At 40.7% G+C, this 26,320-nt stretch overlaps 1 protein-coding gene across 1 annotated transcript in view; it reads left to right on the top strand.

Moving 5' to 3' along the window:
- MYO16 (myosin XVI) overlaps positions 1 to 26,320 on the top strand; it is a 450,985-nt gene that overhangs the window by 277,603 nt on the left and 147,062 nt on the right. Inside the window, exon 23 of the mRNA XM_046664745.1 lies at positions 22,858 to 22,933. Coding sequence (XP_046520701.1) covers positions 22,858 to 22,933 — 76 coding nt within the window. The remainder of the gene's footprint in view (positions 1 to 22,857; positions 22,934 to 26,320) is intronic.

The following is a 26,320-nucleotide window of genomic DNA, read 5'->3' as shown; positions in this document are numbered from 1 at the left end:
TCACTTTCAAATAAGGAAAAGGTGAATTGACAAATAATTATGATATAATTTACTTATAAAAACATTAGCAACATAAACAAAGTTCTGTATTACCACAGAGAAGGAAGCAATTATTTGGCTCCCAAAAAAGTGTAGAAATGTTTCCTAGAGGAGGTAAAAAGTGATCTAGGCCTCCAACGGCGAGTCAGAACTCAGTAAGATAAAAGGAATGGGCCTCCAGTAAAGACACGGACTTTGGGAAGTGAATGGACGTGTGCCCCTCTGGATTCAGTGGCATAGGACGGAATCCACCAGAGCTGTTGGAGCAGAAAGTAACTTTAGTGCAGGAAAGTAACTGCTGAGAGACTCTATGTTGAACCTTCCAGTAACCTTAAAACCACGCCACAGGACAGGGCTACCAACATAGCCTTGTCATTGATCAGGAAGCCTCCAGCCAAATTGAGAAGCTGCTGCCATAGGTACTGACTCTCAGTTACTGCTACCACCTCCAGCAGTGAAATGCCCGTGCGCTGGTACTCTACAGGGAACAAGTTGGTGTCTGGGCCTGCAGATCTCCACTGCCAGAGAAAAACAACACCTTCAGCACATGCTCACTAGGGAAAACACAGAAACAGCAGAATTGGGGCCTCCACCACTTCCACCTTCTAAATCTCGTGCAATAGTGCTGGACGAGTGGGAGCCACAGAGCGCTCAGACCCTAACAGCAAAGGAGACTGGGAAGGATAACTTTGTGGCTTCCTGATGTCTGCAGTACACGGGGGCAACGAGGGCGAATGCTCCATACCATTCCACCATATCCACCCACATCGTGTTTGGGAAATGGGGCAAGAAGTTCAGTTAAGTCTATGGAGAATGGTAGGAAAGAAAGTCTAAAAAGGTTATTTTGGCCAAATCGTGAATAAATATGCAGGCACTTAGGACTTTGGACTCTTGGCAGTGTTAACTTATCAAATATTTTTAGACAGAGTGGGGGATGAAGTAAGTAAAACAGACATCATGACATAGGATGGATTGGGAAAGAAGTCAGAGCGCTGTGGAAACCCTCAGGCCAGGACTGCACTGGAGCCGGAGCGTGGAGCACAGAGGAGCCGGCGTCAGAAGGCAGAGGGCTGGGGACCATGACTGACTGGACGTGCAGAGGGAGGGAGACAGAGCTTGAAATGACACTGAGCTTTCTCAGCCCGCTGACTGGTGGATTTTTTTAATGCCAACCCAGAGAGGAAATCCTGCAGAATGAGGCAGTTTGGAAGGAAAGATATTCAGTTTTAGATGTTTTGAATTTGACGTTTTTAATGGGAATCCCAAGAGGATGCTAAAACACTTGATGCTGGGATGAAAGAGGCTGGTTGTTTGTAGATACATAGTCACATTTTTGGAAATGTGTATCTTGATAATTTCACCCAGGAAGAGCAGGGAGAAGAGAGAGAGAAGAAGTTAGTAGGAAAGAGAAGAATCATGGAGGCCAATAGAAAAGGAAGAGGATAAGGGGTCAACAGGAGTTGCCCCTGTGTGGGACATGGGACGGTTAGGCCAGGGAGCACCTCTGTGAGAAGTTACAGTAGATGGTGCCAAGTGATGGCTTAACTGGCTGTGGATGTGGAGAGGAAGTTATGGAAGATTTTATATATATATACATATGTAAATATATATATTATAAATATAAATGAAATAATGTATTTATATATAAATAATATATAAAATAAAAATAAATATATTATACAAGTATATAAATCTAAAAATATGTATATATATTTTCCCAAAGTGTTAAAACTATCTTTTATATTTGAGAGATTTAGCCTTTAAAAAGTCTTTCAACAGTATCGGTCTCTTAGTCCTGTGTTCAGATTTTTTAATTTATATTTTCTTTGTATTAAGCATTTACTGAATTCATAGGATTTAGTTGAGAAATAATAATAAGGTATAAAATTCATGGAAGCTTTCTTAAGTCAGTATATACCTGATTTGGCTTATAAGTCTGTTTGATTTATATCTTGGGGATATATTAGATGTTCAATAAATACTAATTGTGTTATACTGAAAGGGACTGAGTTTTGACATAATATTTTACTTGTTAATTATTTAATGATCACTTTAAAAATTGTTCTACAGGCACTTAATAAAATGCCAATTTCAATTGTTTTAAGAAAATTTGGGGAAAAAAACAACTAATGGTTTGAATGAATATAATTATTTCACTGAGTTCTGATAGCAATAAAGCAAAGCAGAGAAAGCCAATAGATTAGTTGCCACTGAGCCAAAACCCCATGGAATCATGAAATTCCCTGTAAAAACATCTTTATATTTTAAGCGGGATTTTCTATAACCAGAGTCAGTTTTGTGGTTTTATAAAAATCTTTCATTTCACTGAGATATACTAATGAGTCTTAGCTCAAGGACTCCCTAAGGACTCATTCACATGTTACAGCATAGATTATATGTAATTTGTGGCAATATGTCAAGCTATATGCCATTCTAATCATCAGTTGTAGCTACATGTACTTAAATTTTGAGCTATTGCATCTTCAAGAAAAGCAGCACATTCTGCATTTTATAAATCAAGAGATGTAAAGAGCTAATTGGTTTCAAATCAGCATGCAGGGTCTATTTTGGACAGTAGGATGAGCATTCGTGAGTAGCTCTTTGATGATAAAGCTGCTGCCTAAGGAGAGCTCGATGCCTCTGAGGTTCTTGGGTTAGTTTGTAGTCTCCTCTTTGGCCAGATGGGCAGGCTGGAGAGTCTCATCACCACTTGCTCCTCCATGACTGGTTTACCTGGTTTTGTTAGTAAAAACTTCCTACGTCTCATAGGAAGGATGCTCATTACTGCTGGTGATGATATTGACATCCAGCCCCACCAGGATGGACTTTCCCATCAGACTCTTCCGCTCCAACTACGAGACCCTGCCGTGCTTCTGAATCTGCCTTGGAGCAGAGGCTCAGAGGTCCTTTTAGAAATGTTTAAGCAACATTATTTGAATTATAGCTGAAGATCTTTCCTAAACACATTTGAATTTTTCATTACTCACAGGAACCTGGTGCATTTTTCAATCTCCATTACAGAAATATTTTAAAGTAAATGGGAAGAGACTGTGCATGAAATATTAACAGGGTCTCATTAATGAGTATGAATCTGAATTAAAGAAGGCTGTGTGTTGTGTTTTGTTGTTGTTGTTATTTGTGCTAGCAAATTTTAAATCATATGTGGCATTACCTGCTTTAGGACTTGCTCTTGAACTTCTACTGGTCATTTAAATGATGGATAAGCGTTAAATTCAGAAGTTTGTCTAATTTTATTGGCTTTTAAAATTAAGAATCTCGAAGGAAAGAAGAATTATGATTTGGCAAAAGACATTGGCTCTTAGGAAAGTTGAATTTTCATTAAGGTGATTCTGAACTAACTCCAATAGGACATAGTATTCTGAAGTTCCTAAATTTTAATGTGACGAAAGGGACTAGATCAGGAGATAGTAAAGCAATCTGAAGTAACACAAATTAAATTAATGAAAATATACGACAAAATTAATAGTTGTAAAATATATGACGCTTAAATATCTGACCTTTGTGTTGTCTGCTTGTATCTTTGTCTAAAAGTTGTTTATTTGATGATTTATTTTATCATGAAGTGATTCTTTTTGGATCTCAGATAAGTGTCCCATTGTATGATTGGCTTTGATGGTTTACGCAAATCAAGTTGACAATATTGTTCTTTCTGAAGATGATGTGTCTGTGTTTTAGCCTCCTTCTCACCCCAAACACTTTAATATTGTAGTGGGTCCAAAAGGATCCGGCCACGTGCTCATCTGTAGAAACCTTAAATGGGATCTTATTTGGAAAAAGCTTCTTTGCTTAGGTAATTAGCGTCAGGATCTTGAGATGAGGAAGTTGTCCTGGATTATCTGGGTTGGCTCTCAGTCCAAAGACAAGTGTCCTTATAAGAAGGAGGCAGAGAGAGTCGAGAGAGAAAAGGAGGCCTTGTGACCATGGAGGCAGGGATCAGAGTGATGCAGCCACAGGCCGGAGAATGCCTGGAGCCACCAGAAACTGGAAGAGGCAGGAAGGAGTGTCTCCCAGAGCCTCAGGAGGGCACAGATGTTGGGCCTCCACAACTGTGTGAGAGAAGAAGTTTCTCTAGTTTTGGTGGGCCCAGTTGGTGGTTATTTGTGACAGCAGCCCTAGGAAACTGTCGTAAGTGCTCATTGGTTTGACATTTACAGATTAGAAGAGAAGTGAGCAGTTTTAACTCATAACATGGTAGAATTTCATTACCACATTCGATGCATTTGAAAGCGGCCCTGGCGATTTCTCTGTCTGTTTGTGCTCAGGTGGTTTTTCTCACCCGGAATGCTGCTTCCCTCTTTCTTTCCAAATCTGATCTGCCTTCCCAAGGATCAAGTTCCTGACCTAAGACCTAATCCAAATTTTGTTGATCTCTGCCTTCCCTGATCAGTCATGATTCCTGATGCCTGCATAGCATTTTCTAATTTTCAAAGTCCTTCTGAGATCTTTCACCACAGCCTTGTGTATAAATGTGACTGTGTCGGTTTTCAGGTAAGTAAGCTTTGGTGAAGTTCAATGATTCACCAAAAATTGTACAGCTGTGTATGAGTCTCCAAAGTGGCCCTAACAAAGTCCCACACGCCAGGCGGCTTAAACAGCAGAAATTTATTTTCTCACGGTTCTGGAGGCCAGAGTCGAAAATCAGGTGTCGCAGGGCTGGATCCTTCTGCAGGCTCTGAGAGAAATCTGTTCCTCTCCTAGCTTCTAGGCGTTGCCATCAGTCGACATTCCCAAGCTTGTAGACACAGCACCCCAATCTCTGCCTCTGTCTTCACATGGTCTTCTCCCCATGTTTCTCTGTGTTTATCCTCTTCTTCAAGGAGACCAGTCATGGGATTTAGGGCCTACTCTATCCAATATGACTCATCTTGACTTAACTAATTACATCTGCAAAAATCTTATTTCCAAATAAGGTCACGTTCTGTGATTCTGGATGGACAAAAATTTGGAGGGTACGCTATTTACTCCACTACAGGCTAGTAGGTCACAATACCGTGTTTCATTTTCCTCAAGTCCCGCGTGTTTTTCTCTCTCCACCACGGTGTGTGGTGAAATGCTTACAGTGTTTATGGTTTATAGTCATGGAATCTGTGTGGTGTATGGAAAGAGAAGATGTACTGGGGTACACTGGGGCTCCATTGCTGTGACCTTGAGGAGGACACTGACCCTCAGTTGACGCACTCATGAAGTCTGTAATTAAGGAGAATGTAATTATGAAACTCATAAACTTGTTCTGAAGGCTAAGTGGTGGGCAGGCAATAAGTGCAAGTAGGATTATTTTGAGACATTGTGGCAAATGTGTGAGTCGTATTTCCCCAACAGTAGCTGAAGGTCTTTCTATGCAGGAATACTGTTATATTTAGCAAAATTTTGAACTCATCAATTGCAGATATTGAAAACCAGAAAATATTTGGGGAATCATCCAGCAGGCTATATTTCCATATGAGAATATTAGAAGCCCTATTGACTTGCTCAAATTAAGCTAGTGGTAAAATGTCATTTATTAGTTAAAAAAATGTATTTGTCAATTCTTATATCTTATAAATGTGCTCACATTGCATAAAGCAATGTTTTATCAATCATGTTAGAATATTTCTTTTTACTTATCACAAAGTTGTCAATATCACTTCAGCAGATGACAGGGAAGATGTAACCATTAAAGTTATATTAAATATTTTTTGCTCTTCCAATCACACTTGGAAGACTTCAGTGGAAGATAAATGCAGAAAATTGAGATATTTCTCCATCTGTGGAAAACATAATACTAAAAGAGAAAACATTTAGATAAATGTTTTAACTTATGTTAATGTGACATTCTGTTTTTCAATGAATATACAGGTTGTTTTCATGATGAGTATCTCTACCTTGATTAAAGAGAATTTTTGCAAAAAATTTTGTTCTTTGCCATTTAGCTTTATGACTAATATTTTAATCGAGCATCCAGGTGTGTAGAATTTTACCACAGATTTTAAAAGATTCTTTCAATGTTATTCCCCTAAAGAAAATTAAAGCATTCTCTGCCATCTATATACATATTCTGAGATGTAATTTTATGACAGAATGAAAATGTATAGCCCTTTTATATGATGTGCTGGTAGACGTGTCTTTCTGTGCGTGGGTTTTGATTGTATTCATCAGGATTCCTTTTCCATGCCCCTAAACCAATCCTTGCAGATGAGTTGTAATCCCAGACAGGGAGACCCTGATCATTATTATTCATGTTTCTGACTTCCACAGGCCTTTACGGAAAACATATTACTAAAAGGTTGCTCAAAAAAGTCATGTGGAAAAAAGGATGATGTTACTGATTTGTGGCCCGTCTATAAATACCTGATAGTTTTTCCTTCTCCTTGAAAAGGATCCACCCCTATTGTTGGATAAACTAAGTTTGAAATGTATCCATTTAGATTTATGCTGTTACCCGGACCTCTCAGAAGCAGATCTTTATCTCACTGATACTGCAGTAGACTCTAGGTGGCACACAGACGAAAGCCGCCCTCTTTGCCCTTAGACATACTTACGTAACGTGTATGCAGGGGATACCTCTTGGCCTGTTCAATTTCCCTACTCCACCTGTGTCGGGAACACCTTCTGTGGCTTGTCAGCTGGCCTTCACCCCCAGAGATCTGTGGGAGACAGAGTGGGCCCAAGAAGACTCTGAAAGTGAACCTTGAAATCAAAAGGAAAAGGTGGTGGCTTAATCAACGCGGAAGACTCCATTTATTTCTTTTTCTTTTCTCCAGGCAAAAACCCCAGACATAACAATGAAATCTGTCTGGTTTAAACTAAGCTGATACTGTTAAAGGTTATTTGACAAAGATATTTTGACCCACACAGAAGGAGTTCAATTTACATTTGTGTTTGGTCACCTCCTGGGCAGACTTTTAGAAAAATAAGAATTAACTCCACCAGGCTCCTGGTACTCTGTTGCTTATATCAATTTCACCTTTGGTATAAATTTTTGTAAGAGACAAGATAAATGTTTCCTTACCCAGAGTTCCGTTAGGAAGAGAAAATTCAGGATCCCATTTAGGGAATCTTACTGTTTCTTCAAAGATATAATAGATTCCATTATCTTCATGGGCTGACAGAAGGTTATAAATAAGGAACTTCAGATTTTCCGGAATATTGATATCTTACTGTTAGTTGATTGGTATTTTTTTCCTTAAAAGGACCAATGAAATAATGTTCACAAATTTCAGATATGTCAATTTCAAGGCCATGTCCACATCCAGAGTCTAGATATCTAGAAAAGGACTCTTAATAATACTATGCGCTCCTAATAACTGTCTTTGTTAATTAGTGTTTATCAACTTAAAGTGAATCGGAATGAAAGCAAGCAAAGCTATCAGATAGAATCACTTAATGGAAAAGTAAAAAATAGAAGCCTCTGCTTATAAATACTGGTGCTGTAGACATGAATTTAACACTACACATGAAACCTCAGATAGAAAGCTGAAACCAGGCAAGAACAATTATCAGACCCATTTATATTTGCTGAAAATGATCTCATTTCTTCTGCTAAAATCCAATCTTTACATACATTCTGATGTGATCTATTGAAATCAAGAGTGTATTTCAAAGTTTTGCATTTTTATCACCTGCTAATCCCAAACACCTCTTTTCTAGGGATTATATTTTGCATCATGTAAATAACATGGTGGAGAAAGGGGTTATAAATTTGACTGATAAGTGAAGTTACCTCCATTCCATAAATATTGATGTTTTTCAGGATAATACTTTATGTCATGTGTATATCCTCTCATGATTCAGTTTCGTAAATGAGATGATTCTGAACCTCCAGTCTAACTATTTCTCCTGTGGGCTTCGTACTTGTGTATCCACTTTTTAATTCCATACTTGGATGATATCTTAATTCAACAGATCCAGAAGCCAACTAAACTAAATTCCTTAGTCACCTTCAAACACTCTCTCCCTCTCAACTTATTTCAAGAAGTAAATAAATAAATAGGACTGATTTTCCATATTTGTCTCACTTTTCCACTTACGGTAAAATCAGAAACCCAATTAATTATCGAATACAATCTACTCGCCCCTATTTATCTCTCGAAACCAAATACTACTTTTCTTATCCCAGTACCTGCATTCACATCGCCCCCTCAAACTCTTGGGTTACTTCAATAGTCTCCCCACCCTAACTGATGGAATAAGCAATAATTACCAAGAAAAGGATGAATAACTACTTTTACAAGCGACACTAACTCCCTCTATTTCAGTCATCTTTTTGCTTCTCTGGTAATACTTTTCAAAATTGTGATGATTCTGATTTGACTTGTTAAGGGTAGACCTGAACTAGTGGCAGTGATGGCTTCCTTCTCTATCACGTGTTCATACACTATGCTTGCGAACACTTTTGCCTCCCAGCTTCTCTGTCCCTGGTAGAATAATAGACTTCGCTTTCTCTCTGAAAAATCAGATCTTCCAGATTGTCTTAACACTCTCGTTCTTCATGTACCTGGTAGTTGAACATGCACAGCTCGGAGGATGTAATCAGGATTCAGTTTTATTTTTGGCTCACACTGCTTTTTAAAATATGTTCAGCAGGGACAGTCCTTCCCTGGTAACCAGATAAAATATCCCTGGCAGCTCCGGTGATATTTTTGGGCTCTCTCCAGTAATAGAAAGTCCTTTATTTGCTTTCATTGGCACTCACAGACTCAATTCAGTGATGAAGAATTTCTAGTCCTATATAATAATCAGAACTACAGACTTAACTGAAAGTTAAGTCCCCTCACGCCTCAACCACAGATGAGACACTCTACAGTGGCCGAGGCATCCTATTTGCTTTCTTTTCTTGCGCTGACTCCTCTTGTATTGTCACAATGTGGTTTCATGAACACCACACCTTCTGATGTCTAGGGCTAACTCTCAGTTGGGTGCTTTCATGTATCCCTGAGATGCTCCTCCCTGGGAACCTCCAAAGCCCTTCTTATGACCTAGGTGATACTGATTCTCCTGGCTGGGAGCTCCCCCCAGGGCCCTGGTTTCTAGTGTTCATTCCTCATAGACTCTCTCCATTGGATTCCATTATTCCCAGCTTCCCAAGCATGCTCTTGGGCAGGATGTGACAGAACTCTGGTTTGTGGACCAGATGAGAAACATGCCCTTGGTAGTTCATCAAAAATGGAATACGTTCTATGCTCTCCACTTTCAAGAGCTGCCCCAGAACAGCCCAACAGCCCGTTCCGTTGCAGCAGGGCCTGTTCCTCCCTCCCATCCCCATCATACTGCCCATTTCTGCCTTTGCGCTCCTTAGTGAGGGCCAATCACCAGTTCCCAATCTCTCTAACTGGTGAGACCAGGTCAGAGTGCGAGAGGTTCTGTGAAGGCTCCTCCCTCTTGCCATATAAAACAATCACTACCCTGTGCTCAGATTGGTGTGAGAGCAGTAGGCTCATAGATCTACAGATAGAGACGTGGATGTATAAATCAACTACAGTAGATAGATTTGTCATTGTTAGTGCAACTGACTGGATTCCAACTCCTAGGGACCCTGTGGATGGCAGACTGGAGCCCTGTCCAGTCTATTTGCACCATCCTCCAATTTTTTCAAAAGTGAGTGGCCAGGTCCTTCTTCCTAGTCAGTCTTAGTCTGGAAGCTCCACTAAAAACCTGTCCACCCTGCATGACCCTGCTGGAATTTGAAATCTTGGTGGCAAAGCTTTCAGCATCACAGCAACACACAGCCACCACAGTATGACGACCAGCAGACGAGGGGGTGTGGGGTGTGCTTGCCTGACCAGGAAATGAACCTGGGCCTCTGTAGTGAGAGCACAGAATCTTAACCACTGGATGACCAGGATTGGCAGATGATAGATACATAGATAGACAGACAGATAGATAGATAGATAGACAGACAGACAGGCAGGCAGTTAGATAGATAGATAGATAGACAGACAGACAGACAGACAGACAGACAGATAGATAGATAGACACACACATATCTATAAATCAAATATCGGTATTGCCAGAAACACATGTAAGTTACCCCTGCTACAATCTGGGATATCCTGAAATGACTAAATTGTCGTTTAGGGTAGCTTCCTTAGAGAAACTTTAATTTTTAGCCCTTCAAACATGTGGAAATATAGATTTCCATATCAGAGCTACATTAATGATGTGATAATGTAAGTAGCAGTTTGGTTTGTCCATGACATATTGCCTTGCACAGTGGAGTGTGCACGCCGGAGGAAGCCATCTCATTCTACCGCAGTGTGTTGTGTGTAAGCCATGAGTAACGTCTTAGCTAGGGAAGACTAAGACAAGTGGAGTCAAAGCAGTGAATCTCTGAGTAATGCCACAAGAGGCTCTCCTAAGCGTATACGACCATGGTTCTGCCACTCAAGCATTTTTCTGTTAGCTTCCTGATTTGGGCCTGAATGAAAAATTGAAGAGCCATTATATTTATGTTTCTAGCCTGAGGTGTAGTGCTCTGTTAGTTTTCATTTATTCTTCCTCTAACCTGTAGGGTGGTGCGTCTGCAAGGATGCTGGGACCCATTCTGCTCTGTCCACGTGACTCATTTCATAGGCTTCGGTATCTCCTTTCACACTCAGTCTTTCTAGAATGAATGGTTCTTATCACTTTGTCTGTCTCCAGCCATGAGCCCCTCTAGTCCCTGCATCATTCTCTGTGCTTTCCTTTATACTCAATTTCTTCAGGTATTTGGAACGGTGGCGAACACGGTGTCTGTCCTTGTTCTTTTTTGAGCTGCAGAGCAGGTAGAAGCATCAGAGCTGTCAGCACCAAGACCAGAATGGACAAATCAAGAAATTGGGAATGGCGGCGGTCGGTCAGGCTGCAACCTGGAAAGGAAAATACGCCAAATCTTCAAGAAGAAAAGGAGTCTGGGTGGGGAATAGGTTCCACAGGAACAGTGGAAAGAGACACGGGACAGAGAGGTGGTGCATCCCCAGTGGAAGCAGCCACCTCCTCTGAGGCTGGGGAGAGGCAGAGAGGAGACGAGACTAATGGACCAGGAGCTGAGGGCAGCAGACACAGGCTGGAACCAGGGAAGCCTGCCCCAGAAGAATGGGGCCATGAGGAGTGGGCTGAGGATGAGCCAGGGAGGAGACTTGGCACTCTGGGATAGGATGGGAATTACCAAGGCTTCTGCCCTGCAGTCTTCTGCCAGTGCCTCCTGCAGCAGCCCTAGCTGGAGGGCCCGGTTAGGGACCACAGAGCAGACCAGGGCAGGAATTCATTGCAGAGACAACAGTGCATGTGATAGGAAAGGCATTACCCAGCACACTGTGCAGAAAGAAGAGTCCTATTCTTCTGAAAGTACATACATAGACAAGAATAGGTTTGATAGATAGATAGATAGATGAGATATTGGCCAACTCTGGGAAAAAGAATTAGAGGTAATTTTTATTTTGTTGTTTTTAGTATTTTCTAAATTTTATAAATACACGTGTTATATTTTATAATTTTTGTTTCTTTCTTTGTGAGGAAGATTGGCCCTAAGCTAGCATCCATTGCCAATCTTCCTCTGTTTGCTTGAGGAAGGTTGTCCCTGAGCTAACATCTGTGCCAGTCTTCCTCTATTTTATATGTGGGACACCACCGTAGCATGGCTTGATGAGCAATGTGTGGGTCCGTGACTGGGATATGAACTCACGAACCCCAGGCGACCAAAGCAGAACGCATGAACTTACTCAGTATGCCACCAGGCCAGCCCCTATAAAATAGTTTTAAAAAATCAGTCCTAGCAGTTTTCCTTGCTTTTTTTTCACCAAGCATAGTCGTTTAACACAGATAATGTCCAAAATTCAATGAAGATTGTATTTATTAATTTTTGCTATTAGTCATTTCACAAGCAACTTGAAAATCTAAGTAGATGGTGTCCACTCATGCCCATTTACTATGGCCATATATAGCCTTTTCCCATCCTTTAAAATAGTTTTTTATTGATGGACTACGCTAGTAAAATCATTAAACTTAGTCTGAACTGGCCCCAACTCAACACTCAACTGAATAAATAAACTGAGGTTCAGAGAAGCTGACTCCTCGTGTTCCCACAGTTGATTATGGCAGCCTGTGTCCCATCAGGGTTTTGTAGGTTGATGGGTGTACAGTAGAACAGAACCCTCTTCATAACCCCTGGTCCGTTGCCCCTTTTACGTTAGCACAATTTTGTTCATTTTATTTTCCTCAAGTTTTTCACACTATATATGGCTTATATAGGGCACCACAATAATCAGAGTTATTTGAAAAGTACTAGGTTCTATTGCTGTGGTCTTAGATAGAAGTACTTGAAAATTCTTTCTCTACAGTTTTTTATTAAATTCTAACTCTCTTAAGAAAAAAAGTTTAGCCTAAGTATAATTATTGTGTTGTTACGTGCCATCAAGTGGACTCCGACTCCTGGTGATCCAATGAACGAGTGATGTCCTGTCCTCAACAGCTCCGCTCAGCTCCTGTGGACTCAGGCCTATGGGCTCCTTTATGGAGTCAATCCATCTCATACTTGGTCCTCCTCTTTTTCTGCTGCCTTCTACTTTCCCAGCATTATTGTCTTTTCCAAGGAGTCCTGCCTTCCCATGACGTGCCCAGCGTAGGACAGCCCCAGCTTTATCGTTTTTGCCTTCAGCAATATTTAAGGCTTAATTTGCTCTAGGACCCACTGGTTGTCTTTCTGGAAGTCCAGGGTATCCATAGAGCTCTCCTCCAACACCATATTTCAAATGAATCATTTTTTTTTCCTATCAGCCTTCTTCATGTCCACCTTTCACATCCATACCTAGTAATTGGGAATGTGAGGGTGTGGACCATCTTGGCCTTCATCTCTAATGACACCTCCTCAACACTTGATGAGCTTTCTTGATTCTTTCGTTGCTCCCCCTCTTCCAAGTCTTCTCTTGATTTCTTGGCTGCAGTCTCCATTTAAATTCACGACTGAACCAAGGTAAACAAAATCTTTAACAATTTCAATGTCTTCATTGTCTGTGTTAAAGTTGGGTAGTTCTTCTGTAGTCATGACTTCTGTCTTCTCGATGTTCAGTTGCAGCCCTGCTTTGACGCTCTCTTCTTTCACTTTCGTCAGAAGTCGTTTTAAACCATTGCTGCTCTCTGTCAGTAAGATGGTGGCATCTGCATGTCTTAGATTGTTGACATTTCTTCCACCAATTTCCACTCCTCCTTCACCTGAGTCTAGCCCAGCTTTTCACACGATATGTTCTGTGTATGGACTAAACAGATGAGATAGAATGCACCATTGTCTGACACCTTTGCCTAGGGGAAACCATATAATTATTGTGTAGTCTCATTTTAAACTTATCAGTTTTAATACGTGCCAATATCTGCTCTAATAGCTGTTCTGTATCTAAAATGCCCAGGAAACATTTATCCTCTGCAAATCCTGTCCCTGGGCTCCCTTATTGCCTGCCAACGTCACAGAGGAGGACAGAGTTTGTATCATAGGTCACTAGTACCTGAGCCATTATTCTCAAACTTGAATGTGCACCAGAATTAACTGCGGAGCAAGTTAAAAATGCAGGTTCCTTGGCTCCACGCCTATAAATGACGTTGAAGAGATCTGCTTGAGGTCTAAAAGCTGTGCATGTTTATTAAGCACCAGAGAATGTTCTCCTGCAGGTAATTTGCAAACCACGTTTTCAGAAACACTAAAGGTATCAGCCGCAGAGTAGGCGCTCAGTTTAGCACACACTCCGAAACCTCCCTCTGCCTCCTACTATGTGCCAGGCTCCTGGAGGGGACCGAGACTGCAGACAGAAAGAACACACTAAGCGTCAGCCCTGGCAGAGCTCAGCACCTCCCTTATCGAGGTGGAGGAAGCCACCTGCTCTTGCTCTCAATTCAGGGAGTTAAAATCGGTGGCAGTGGATAGAGCTATATTTGTGGAGCTCTCTTTCACCTTTGGATTCCGGTTTCCTTGGTGACTAGCCAAGCATGAGCTTGACAGCCTTCAGTTCGGAAGAAAATGCGTGTGGCTTGGTATGTTGTAACTTTTCTTTGTCAACCCTGGAAACTAGGCGTCTTCATGAACCGTGATTCACAGCCATGGTGAAAGCTTTATAATCCCTTTTCATGTATAGCTAACATAATTTATCTTGTAATTGTCTTTGTCGCAGTACTGGAGTGTTACCGCGAATTCTTGAAAAAAAGCAGCATACTGCCCTGCTCCCTTGCTCATGCTGCACTCCCTGTTTGGCATGACCCTGAAGCACTTAGCCGAGCACTGCTAACTGCTGAAACGTAAACAAAATGCTAAATTTCCTTTTGGAGTCATTTTATTCAACAGAAGCATGCCAAAGTAAATCTTTGAATACGTGACAGTTTCCTTAAAGATTTGTATTGGGCTGTATGCATGTAAATTTCTCTATTACTCGCATGAGGGATGCTGTCACTTAGAGTGTGAATCCTATCTTCTAATCCTTAAGAGGGAAAAAAAAAAAGTCTGAGGTTCAGTTATGTAAAGATAGAAGGGAAATGGAAAGCATTTGACCCGGCCTCTATCATTTGTGACTTTCATGTTTTTCTCCTTTCATCCCCCAAATAACAAAACAGCAAGAAAAGGAAGGGTAAGCCTATGAGCAGATAGCTGTCCCGAATGACCTAGAAAGACCTCCGTGTAAAACCTGCTTCTTGCTGCTCCAGGAGTGCCCATCGTGTCCATCCTGAGGTGCACAGCTGAGAGGACAGACCCTTATCTGTTCTCTGGACATTGCAGACTCACGAAGCTGGAGGTGATTTCTAGGATAGATTGACTTTCTCCTCGGTGGCTTCCTTTCATAGATGTTCCTCTGTCCATTCAACTAGGCTCTGAGGCTCGCTTCCCTTTAAATTGCCTGGGAACCCAGTGTCCTCGTCCCACTAAGTTTTGCAGCCTCTGTGGTTTCTTTTCTCTGCAGTTATTGCTTCCTCCGCCTCCTAGAGGCCATTGCTCTCAGCGAGGTCCAGATGCTCAGGTGTAGGTGGCCCAGGAAGGTAAGGGGCTGACCCTCCCAGGAGGCTCGTTTTGTTTGGAAGCAGTTCCTTTATAAAGTAATAAATGGATTTTGACTGATAAAATTACGAGTACAGGAGGAGAGTCTCCTTTTCAGATGGCAGCCCATTTAGCAGCCTCAAATTATTGACCAAGGTGACCCCATGAGTTCTTCTCAAGTCAACAATGTAAAAGAATTGTGAAATAGGTCTGAGAAGAAGGGACAAGTGAGCATTAGAAGCAGGTATATTGACTAGGGAAAGCTGGGTACTAATAATCTTTTTCATTTATCTTCAAAATTACCTTGAGAGAGATGGAGAGAGAGATGAGGAGAGGGACAGTGACAGACACAGAGAGGGAGGGCGACAGCACCTTCGATGTTCTGTAGATGAGAAGTCGTGAAGTCTCAGTATCTTGACCTGGGTTATCTATCAGGCCTTGGACTTGTTGAAGCTGGAACCGGAAGGTATGTTGCCATGCAAGCTGTGCTCTTTCCGCCACGGTTTGATGTCCCCCAGAGGAGTTGGGCCTTGAAAAACAGACTTGGCACTGACAGCTGGAGAAGTTGGAACTGTCGATGAAAATAATCCATAACCAATATAATTTGGGTGAGTTTATTCTGAGCTGAAATGTGAGGACCATGGCCCGGGGCCTTTCTTGCCGAAGGAAGAAAGGGCACCAAAGAAGTGGGGTGCACAGAGTGGTTATGTACCCCCAGAGAGGATGTTTCGCATAGGATTGAAATGTCTCTTTTACAATAGTCGCGAGGCTGCTCTGTCAGCACAGCGATTGATGGAAATAGCAGGTAGGTCTTCTGTCTCAGTGACCACAGCAGGGTGGCAGTCTGTTGTCTCCAGCTGAGTGGTCACAGGTGAGCACTGCAATCAGTTCCCAGCCTAAGGAAAGATGCTTAATCTTTAAGGAAATGCCAACGTTGGGAGGGGGAGGGAAGTTGCACCTTTATCTCAAGGGCCTTTGTTCTTGCCATAGGAAATGTATATACAATGCATACTCAATGGCCACAGTCAGGCCCTTTTGGAAAAAACAAAGTCAGGCCGAATTAGGTTTATACCAAATGGCTTCCTCATATACTCCAATATATCCTATTGCCTGACATTTTTATTTGTCAGAAAGAAGGATTGAGGTCAAGGGAGGAATTTGGCAGCAGAGTGTCAGAAAGCAAGTAGAAAAGTACAATGAGAAGCACCTGGAAATATGCCATATATGGAAGGATTTTATTAGGCGAGGTGGACATCTTTCCATAAACAATGAAGATTTGTGGGGATTCAACATGAGCAATCATTGAGTTAGATTTTTGGTTTTCTATTTCCATATCTTTCTCAAAATTGACTTCAAGCTTTTCTGTTTATTTGGGACAAAAAGAAAACGTGTGAGTTATCATAGTCCAGATTACAATAACTTTTTAGCTGTAGCCACTTCATTTGCTATGAATTTTTTTTTTAAGTGAAAACAGCAAAAAAAAACATTTTAGTTACATTCATTAAAATTACAGTTTTCCTTTTAGTGTATACATTTTGAAACACTGAAGCATATTTCGGATTTTAATATTGTACTAAGTTCCTGAATTTGTATTGTGCCCCCACCTCCCCGTTGCAGGGGGAATGTCAGAGGAGGCCTTCTGGGAGATCAGGACTTTGGCCAGGAAACTGACTGGAGGCCCCGTGGAGACCCAGAGCTCTCACCCTCACCCAGCAGGAGTGAGCAACCCTACTTCCTTCATGTCAGAGGAGACTGAGTGCAGAACCTGGCTTCTCCTATCTGGCAGTAACGGGGTGTGCCTCCCTTCCCCTGCTGAGTGGTTTCAGAGGAAGCCAGTTAAAATGAAAGATTAAGCTGGAAATGTCAAAACCCTCCTTTCAAATGATAGAACTACTACATAGGAAATCAGCAAGAAATAGAAGACCCAACACCGTCAACCAACAGGATCTACTCATTTCTAGAACACAAAGCAACAAAAGTAGAAAACACATTCTTTTCAAGTACTCGCAGAACATGTGTCAAGAAAGACTGTGCTGGACCATAAGTCAAAACTAAGCAAATTCAGGATTGAAATCCTACAGAGTGGGCTTACCTGCCACAATGGAATCAAACTAGAAATCAGTATGAGACAGATGACAGGAAAATCTCCAAATACTCAGAAACTAGACAATGCGCTTCTAAAAAATCCATGAATCAAAAAGGAAGTCTCAAGGAAATTCAAAAAAAATGTTGAACTGAATGAAAATGAAAATACAACATGTCAGATTTGTGACACAGCTAAAACAGCACCGAGAGGAAAATTTCTAGCACAAAATGCATATATTAGGAAAGAGGAAAGTCTGAAATGATAATCTAAGCTTCTACCTCAAGAACCTAGAAAACGGAGAGCAGAATAAACCCAAAACCAGCAAACAGAAGGCAATAACCAAGAGCAGAAAAAAATAGAGAAAATCAATGAAACAAAAAACTGGTTCTTTTAAAATAACCATAAAAATGACAAACCTCTAGTAAGAATGACAAAGAAAAAAGAGAAAAGACGCAAATTGCTAATATCAGGAAAACAACAGGGAATATCACTACAGACCCTGCAGAAAACAAAAAGATCAAAGAGAATACTACAAATAGAGATTTGGCAACTTAGATGAAATAGATCAATTCTTCAAAAAATACAAACTACCTCAATTCACCCAACATGAAATAGATCATTTGAATAGACCTGCGACCATCAAGGAGATGAATTTGTAATTTAAGTCTCCCCAAAAGGAAAGTTCCAGTCGCTGATGGTTTCCCTGGAGAATTCTACCAAATACTTAAAGGAAAATTAACACTGACTTTACAAAATCTTTTCTGAAAATAGAAGAGAGAACACTTCCCAATTCATTTTATGAAGCTAGTATACCCTTATACCAAAACCAGACAAGGTTAGTTCATACACACACAAGAAAGAAAACCAAAGATCAATATCCCTCATAAATATGGATACAAAAATACTTTTAAGTATTAGAAAATAAAAGTTCACAATATGTAAAAAGAGTCATACACTGTGAATAATTCAGTTTTTTTCTGGGGTTGCAAAGTTGTTTCAATATTTGAAAATCAATCAAGGTAATCCACCACATTAACAGGCTAAAGAAGGAAAAAAATCACATAATCATATCAATTGATGCAGAAAAAGCATTTGATAAAATTCGATATCCATTCATGATAAAAACGCTCAGAAAAAATAAGAAGAGAAGGACATCCTCAATTTGATAAAGAGCATCTGCAAATATCTTACCGTTCACATTATATTTAATAATGAAAGACTGGATGTTTTGCTCATAAGATTAGAAACAAGGTAAGGATGTGTGCACTCACCACTGTTATTAAAGATCATGCTAGAAGTTCTAGCAAGTGCAATAAGGCAAAAAATGAAATAAAAGGCAGACGTATTGGGAAGGAAGAAATAAATCTGTCCTTATTGGTAGATGGCCTGATTGTCTGTGTGTAAAATCCCAAGGATCTACCAAAAAAGTGAAAAAGAAAAGAAAAAAACTCAAAGAACTTATAAGCATGGTCGCAAAATACAGCACAAACACAGTAATCAATTATATTTCTGTGTGCTAGCAGTGGGCACTGAAATTAAAAATACAATAACATTTCCAGTTGTTCATAAAAGTGCAAATAGGTATAAATCTAACAAAACTTGTAAAGAATCTGTATGCTGAAAACCACAGAATGCTGATGAAAGAAATCAAATATCTAAATAAAGGAAGACATATGTCGTGTTCATGGATTAGAAGGCGACACAGGCAATAGTCAATTTACTGATAATCAACAGAGTAATAGTCATTTCTCCCCAAATTGCTACACAGGTTTAATGTAATTCCTATCAAAATCACAGCAAAATTTTGTTTAGATATAGAGATAGAGACAATATTATTCTAAAATTTATATGGAAAGGTGAAGAAATTAGAATACTTAAAACAGTTTTTATAAAGAAGAATAATGCGGGAGGAATTAGCCTACTTAATTTAAAGTCTTATTATGAAGCTTCAGTAATCAAGACAGAAGTGAAGGGATAGACACAGAGATCAATGGGACAGGTTATAAAATGCAGAAACAGACTCACACTCATGTGTTCAACTGATTTGGGGGAGGTGAAGATGTCCATAAATTGGCAAGATGCGGGATCCGCACGGTCATGTGAATGTCCTGCATCTTCACTGCGTTAACGTCAGCATCCAGGTTGTGATGGTTTTGCAGGATGTTACTATTGCAGGGGACTGGGTAAAGGGTCCACAGGACCTCTCTTAAACTTTCTAAAACTTTGAGAAATATTTAGAGGTGATAGGAGCAGGTTATATATGGACGTAATAAATGGGCGTGAGTGGGTATCATTTATTTAGATTTTCAAATTGCCTTTAGAAGGCCAGTATCAAACTTCATTGGATTGAGGAAATTATCATAGTTAAAAGACCAAATTTGGAATCAGGCTATATTTTATCTTTATAGTAAAAGAATGAAAAACCTTCGTTTATATGAGTGTGTATTTGTGTGTATATATGTCTACACACGTGCGTGTGTGTGTTGTGTGTATTTCTCAGATCTGTCTGCTGAATGCTCCTATAAACATTGACTAACCCATTAATAATGTGTTACGGTGTACCTCTAGGGTCCAGATGGTGGTCTCTGATTTTAATTTTTTCACTAAAATATGCAAGAACTCCTTGAGGAAATACTTGATGCCAGATTTGGGATCAGGGGAAAAGACATCTGGAAACAGATGTTGACATTCCACTAATGCCAGTTTTCTGTAACACATCCCCAGTCGTTTGCATTATTATATTAATTGTGATAAAATAGCTGAGTTATTTGGGGTAGTCTTTCATACTTGTGTGGAGCTGTCAGCTTGGATTCTGTCAATACTGCAATCATCCACGTCTTATGAGTAGGGTCAGAAGTGCTTAAAGTTGGAAGGCCCTTGCAGAATGTTATTTAATACATGAAGATGGACTCAAAGAGCTAGAGTAGTTTGCCCATTATCACAAAAATACATAAGCTCACCTGCTTTATGATTCAGTAATTTTATACAAAACGCTTTTTTTCTTTTTACTTGTTTTTTGTGAGGAAGATTGGCCCTGAGCTAACATGTGTGCCAATCTTCCTCTATTTTATGTGGGATGCTGCCACAGCGTGGCTTGAGGGGTGATGCTGGGTCTGCACCTGGGATCCGAACCTGCGAACCCCAGGCCACCCAAGTGGAGAATGTGAACTTAACCACTATGCCACCAGGCCTGCTCCTATACAAAATAATTTTTGCTAAACCCTATGCTTCCTACAAGCATCAAATTGCCCTTGTCAGATATTTGCGCTTGTGTGTGAGTGAAATATCCTTTTCTAGGTAACCTGACCAGTTGGAGTCTCCAACTGGGATGTTTTGAGCTTTAGCTTTAACTGGAGACCTTCAGCTTTTTCTCTGGGTATCTAAGTGCAACCAGGGTGCCAATCATGAGAACTTTCCAAAGCACATGTTTTTGTGATAATAAGAGACTCATCAGCATGATCGTAAATTAAAAAGGATAGCACTTGGGGGCCGGCCCTATGGCATAGCAGTTAAGCTCGCTTGCTCTGCTTTGGCGGCCCAGGGTTTGCCAGTTTGGATCCTGGGCACAGACCTACACACTGTTCATCAAGCCATGCTGTGGTGGCATCCCATATGGAAGAGCTAGAATGCCTTACAACTAAGATATACAACTATATGCTGGAGCTTTGGGAGGAAAAAAAAGAGGAAGATTGGCAAAAGTTGTTAGCCCAGGGCCAATCTTCCTCACCAAAAAGTATACCTTAAAAAAAAAAAAAATGGACGGCACAATGTTATGCTATATGTGGTCACAATATAACGAAACCTTTCTATTCATTTCACCAAATATATATTGAACGTGCCCAATAGACAAGGCATTTGCTACAGGGAGACAGAGCTGAACAATACATAGTCACTGCCCTCAAGGTATGGTAAGAATCTTACTGCAAGGGTTAGGAAGGCCATCGCAAAACAAGGCCATACCAGGAGCAAAGACAGACAAGGAAGGAATGTATTGAGAGAAAAGCAGGTAGTCATCAGATTCCCATGCAACGAGTGGGCCAGAACTGTAGATTGGAGCCATACAGAGGAGGCCCCTGCATGGCATTATCAGCTCGGGGACACGAAACGACCTGGCAAAGTCCATGTAAATCCAGAGTGGCTTAGAAAAATGTGTCCTGACTTCTCTTCCGTGGTTTCCCTGGGCACTGCTGTCCCTTTGCAGAGAAGACAAACCTCTAGATAAAGGTTTCTCAACCCCCAAACTATGGACATTTGGGGCTGGAGAATTTTTCATGGTGGAGCTGTCTGTCCAGTGCACTGTATGATGTTTAGTAGCATCTCTGTGCACCCACTCCCCAGTTGGGACAAACACAAGTGTCTCCAGACACCGGCAAGTGTCCCCTGGGGGTTCCCATCAACCCTGGTTGAGAACCACTATTCTAGAGTATATAAAATGGTTCATATTTAACAATGGATAACATGTAACAGAATATATCACTCTGTCCTGGCAAGGTGGATGATTGGGAATTGATCTGGGGGTATCTGAAAGTTGTTTTTGTTTTTTGGCACTGCCTCTTAGCTCAACCAGTCTTCGGATCCAAATTCATGGAAAATCTGAGAATCTGCAGGATGTCTTGGGACTACTGTGCCATTTAGGTTCTTATGACAGCAAAGAATAAAAACTCAGGGGGCTTTATTGTAAGGATGGACATGGTCAGGCCCTGGAACTTGGAAGTCATTTAGGATCAGGGCTCATTAGGGGTCATGTGGCCTTTTCCTAGGCTCCTCTCACTGGCCACACAGCCTCTTTCTTATGGATTCTTTCTCAGTCTGTCTAGTCCCTCCTTGCTGCCGATGGGACAATCCTGTCTGGGCTGTCTAGTTAAAATTCCCGAAGGAGTGGAGGTGATTATTGCCTTTGTTGATCTAACCGCCCATACCCCTCATGAGTGATGCAGCGTGAAGAGGTGTCATCGGTCGGCTCCCTCCCTAGCTCAGTCCTGGTCCACCCAGGACAAAGGACAGGCTATGATACCCAACCGTGGTGCTGTCCCCAAGACATTTCCACAAGGAGCAGAAGCAGCTGTTGAGGCAGATAAGCCTATGGCCGACCTGACTTCTCAGGACCACAGAGGGAGTTCATGCTTAGCTGAGACTGAGAGAGGCAGTAAGACTTATCTGTCTTCAAAGATCAGGTCTCCTAGGCCAGACTGGAATACCAGTAAAATCAGGCAAGAAAGTCGTCTGAAGGTATTTGTCAGTAACCCGCGGGGAAGAAAACTGTCCTTTGAATAATCCAGAATTAATTGTTTTACATGTATTCTTCATTTTAAAGACTTCAGATAAACTGTTTAAATGATCCAAAAGGACCCTTTTAATAGAGACCATTGAATTCCTCAAACGGAAATCACATTCCTTCAAGGTGTCAGGGTCTTTGCACTTGGGTTAGTGAGTTTTCTGAGCAGGTAAGAGACCTGGAGAATAAAGGGGGCTACATGAGTCTGAGTCCCACCATTTTCTCTTAAACTCGTGCTCAGAGGAGGGCTTCGCACGTTAGAACAGGAGAGGGGGCCCTTGTTTAGGGCGCCAAATGAAAGTGCACAGACAGCGCTTTGAACTTGCGTCCATGTGAACTCGAAGCCCTGAAAACACTTCTTTTATGAATAATTTAAAACTCCCGCTGAGTCAAGTTATCCTGTAAAGGAAATTCGTTTTGCGGTCATGTTTAATCATTCATTAGTAATTGTGCTGTTTTCTTTTATTGTAGGTAACGTATGAAATTGCTAGAGCAATTGAAAAAAATAAGGACTCCCTTTCACAGAATCTTCTGTTTGTAATGAAAAGTAAGTTTTTCCCTCTCGCGGTTAAAATGTCACACGTTCCTTATTTTTCTCTCTCTGAACATTGTCGTATAAAATATGCTACTAGCTAAGGGATAATTGAAATATCTTTTGCCTCCTAATGCCCAGAATAATAAGGAATGGATCTTGCCACCCTGTGCATTGGTTACAATTTAATTTGGAGTCTAGTAGAAACCATAATTTAACTAAGCTTTTAGCAGATAGAAATATAAAACACCTTAACCACTCTAGTGATATGAATATAAAAAAGCTCTTTTGTGAAGACTAATGAAGATGAATATGGCTTCCAAAGTTATTTAGGCCACAGCAGGGTGAATTTCATTGCTGAAGATGACTCTAGAGCACACCTAAGGGTGGTATTTTATTCTTATGTACTTTCAGTTACAAAGAACTAATGCTCGTGAGGTAGAAGGAGCATACAAATTTATATATACACACAGACATGCATATATGTGTATATCAATATAAATTTGTAGGCTCCATCAACTTAGTGAACCATAGTACTTTATATACCTGTATCTATAATTCCACACTATATGTAAAACTACATACTACATTTATATCTGGTATAATTGTGTATATATATCAATATACATAATTCTATCTTTTCTAGTCGTTATTTTCTTACTAGCAGCTCTGCAATGATTCTCATTTTCTTATAAGCTTTTCAATGAATTGAAAGGTATCATCTTTTGTGCTTGAAGTTGCTGTAAACGAGGTAGAGTCATTTCCCTTTCCTGGAGAAAGAAGCACACGACAGCCCTTCAGGAAAGAGCCGATGTCTTTGAGCTGGGAATAAGACATCCATATCACTTCTGCTTTGAGGAATGTATTTACCTTAAATCAAGCAGCACAGTTGCAATATATTGTTTTTCACGGGGAATTACTCCGCTCGCCTCTCAGAACTTATGCTTATTGAATTCTCTTAAGGGCTGAGACTAATGATAAAAGCATGGACTTGGAGTAATATCGTGTAGAAAGAAAGAATTGAAATAATTGATCCTACTGATTATCATTGGAAATATCTTCCTCCTAGTTTTCAATTATTTGAACTTTCATTTATAACGTACTTCCTTTTAAGCCATATATTTTATGAAGATCTAATAGCATGTTTTTAAAGTTGGTGCAATACCCTTTTTCTTTGTTCTTGTATTTCACGGTGATAGAATGTACATTTAGAATGAGAATATGATGGCTAGTGATATTGCAATTCTGCTTATCTTAATAAAGGCCCTATACTTTAAAGGCATTCTTTTATGTACACTTGCTAACAAGTTCCAACAGAAAACAAGTGAATCTTGTTTTATTCTAAATACTTTAGGCTATGAGTATATCTGAGCAAGAGCACAGAATTTACATTGTGCTCTTATATGTTTACTCAGGAGATGACAAACGTTTTCTATAAAGGGGCTGAGAGTAAATACTGTAGGCTTTGTGAGCCATAAGGTCTCTGTTGCCACCACTCAACTCTGCTACTGTTATAATGAGAAAGCAGCCTTAGACAATACAAATGGACAAAGCTGTGTTCCAATAAAACTTTATTTATGAAAACAAGCAGTGGGCCGAATTTGGCCCTGGGGCCATAGTTGCTAAACCATTCTATTGTCTAAGCAAAAGATGCACACTTGTGATAGTATTTTATGAACCTGTGGAATGTTTTGATGCTGTAAATAGTTATTAAAAGCAAATGTGATTTATAGATAATAATAGTAATTTCTATTTCCAGGTAACTTGCTAAGTACTTTGCTTACAGTATCTAACTCAGTCCTCTCATCATCAAAAAGTTCAAGCTGAGAAAGGTGGGAGGGTCTGTTGTGGGATCCAAATAAACAGGCGTGTCTCTGAGACACCTGCCCAAGTGAAGGCAGGGAGCTTGGAGGCTTGGCTCAGGCGGAAATACAGCAAGGGCTCTCGTCTGTGCCTGAGACTAGAAATAAAGTCCACTTGACTCAGAAAGAGGCAAAAAGAGTCAAAAGTCAGACGATTAAGTATGCTTATAAGAAGAGGAAAATCTCAGATTTACTGTCAATAATGTTAACAACTGTTGAGTCTTTTGTCTCTACGTGTCTCTGCATACCTGCTCATAAACTGCACACACCTAAGTTAGCTCCTCCCATTTTCCTGGCAGAGAGACACCCACCCGATTCAGTGCTCACAGACCCCCAGAGGGATGCTTCCCATTGCAGTGTGTGTGGAGAGTGACGTGAGCAAATGGGCTACAGCGAGTGACTCTTTGGAATAGGAAAGAAAGGCAAAACTGTCTCTTCACCAAGCTTCTTTATCAGGTTCTAGGAGGCAAAACGATGGCAGAATTTCTCTTCTGATGTCCCAAGGAAGCTGTTCTCACCTCCCATTTCCTCAGCTGTGGTCAGGGCCCTATTGTTAGGGTCCCAATGCATGATGGCATCGCCTTGTGTCAGTAGGATGACACTAGTCCCCCTGTATCCTCATGCAGCCTGACCATACGATGCAGGGAAAAGACAGAAACCAGTCACTTACCTGTTTGGGTCCATATTTATGTCTAGTTTTCCTAGATTTATTAAAGGCTTTTTTTTCCAACTATAGGAATAACGTGTTATACTGTTTATCTATGGTTCCATCCATACATAGACTTGCTATAAATATCATTGTTTTTTACATCTTTAAATAGGGCCGTGGGACTGTATGTGTATTGTTTAGCTGTTTATTTTGAAATGATTTCAAACTTAAAGTTACAAAATTAGCACAAAGAACTCCCATAGGTACTTTTCCCGGATTCACTATTTTCATTTCCTTTCTTCTGCTCTCTCTATCATTTTCTCTCCCTCTCTCCCCTTCTGTCTTCCCTCTCCTTCCTTCCTTCCCTCTGCGTGTGTGTATATGCGCATGTGTGTGCACATACATTTTCTGAACCACCTGAGCATACGTCACATGCGTCTTTGTGTCTAAAGACTTCAGTGTATCTCCTAAGATCAAGGACTTTATCTTATGTAACATATCCTGCATAGCGTATCTTGTCAATCATGTGCTCATTACTCCCCTGGTGCCTGGGCTCAGCCTGTCCTATGGGCTGCCGCCTGCTGGGAGGTTGTCGTCACTATGACTCTCACCAGCAGTGCCAGCTCCTTCCCTTCCCTCAGGGATGTACAAGGGACCTTTGGTTATTTTTAGCTTCATTGGGGTTTTCTGTAAGCCTTTTGGGGAGTCAAAATAGATTTCTTACCTTTTTTCTACTATTTTTTAGTAGAAATTTCCTCTTTTATATAAGGAATCCCTGTCTCCCAGGCCCCTTCTTCTAACCCCCAAATGTGACTTCTCCCTCCATCACCCAGTCAGCTCTGTCCTGCACAGGGTTGGGGGTGGTCAGCGGTGTCCTGGGAGGAGGGAGGG

Source organism: Equus quagga, chromosome 6 (genome assembly GCF_021613505.1).
Source record: "Equus quagga isolate Etosha38 chromosome 6, UCLA_HA_Equagga_1.0, whole genome shotgun sequence".
NCBI lineage: Eukaryota > Metazoa > Chordata > Mammalia > Perissodactyla > Equidae > Equus > Equus quagga.
Note: the sequence above shows the minus strand (reverse complement) of the source record. Positions and strands in the feature narration are given on the sequence as shown.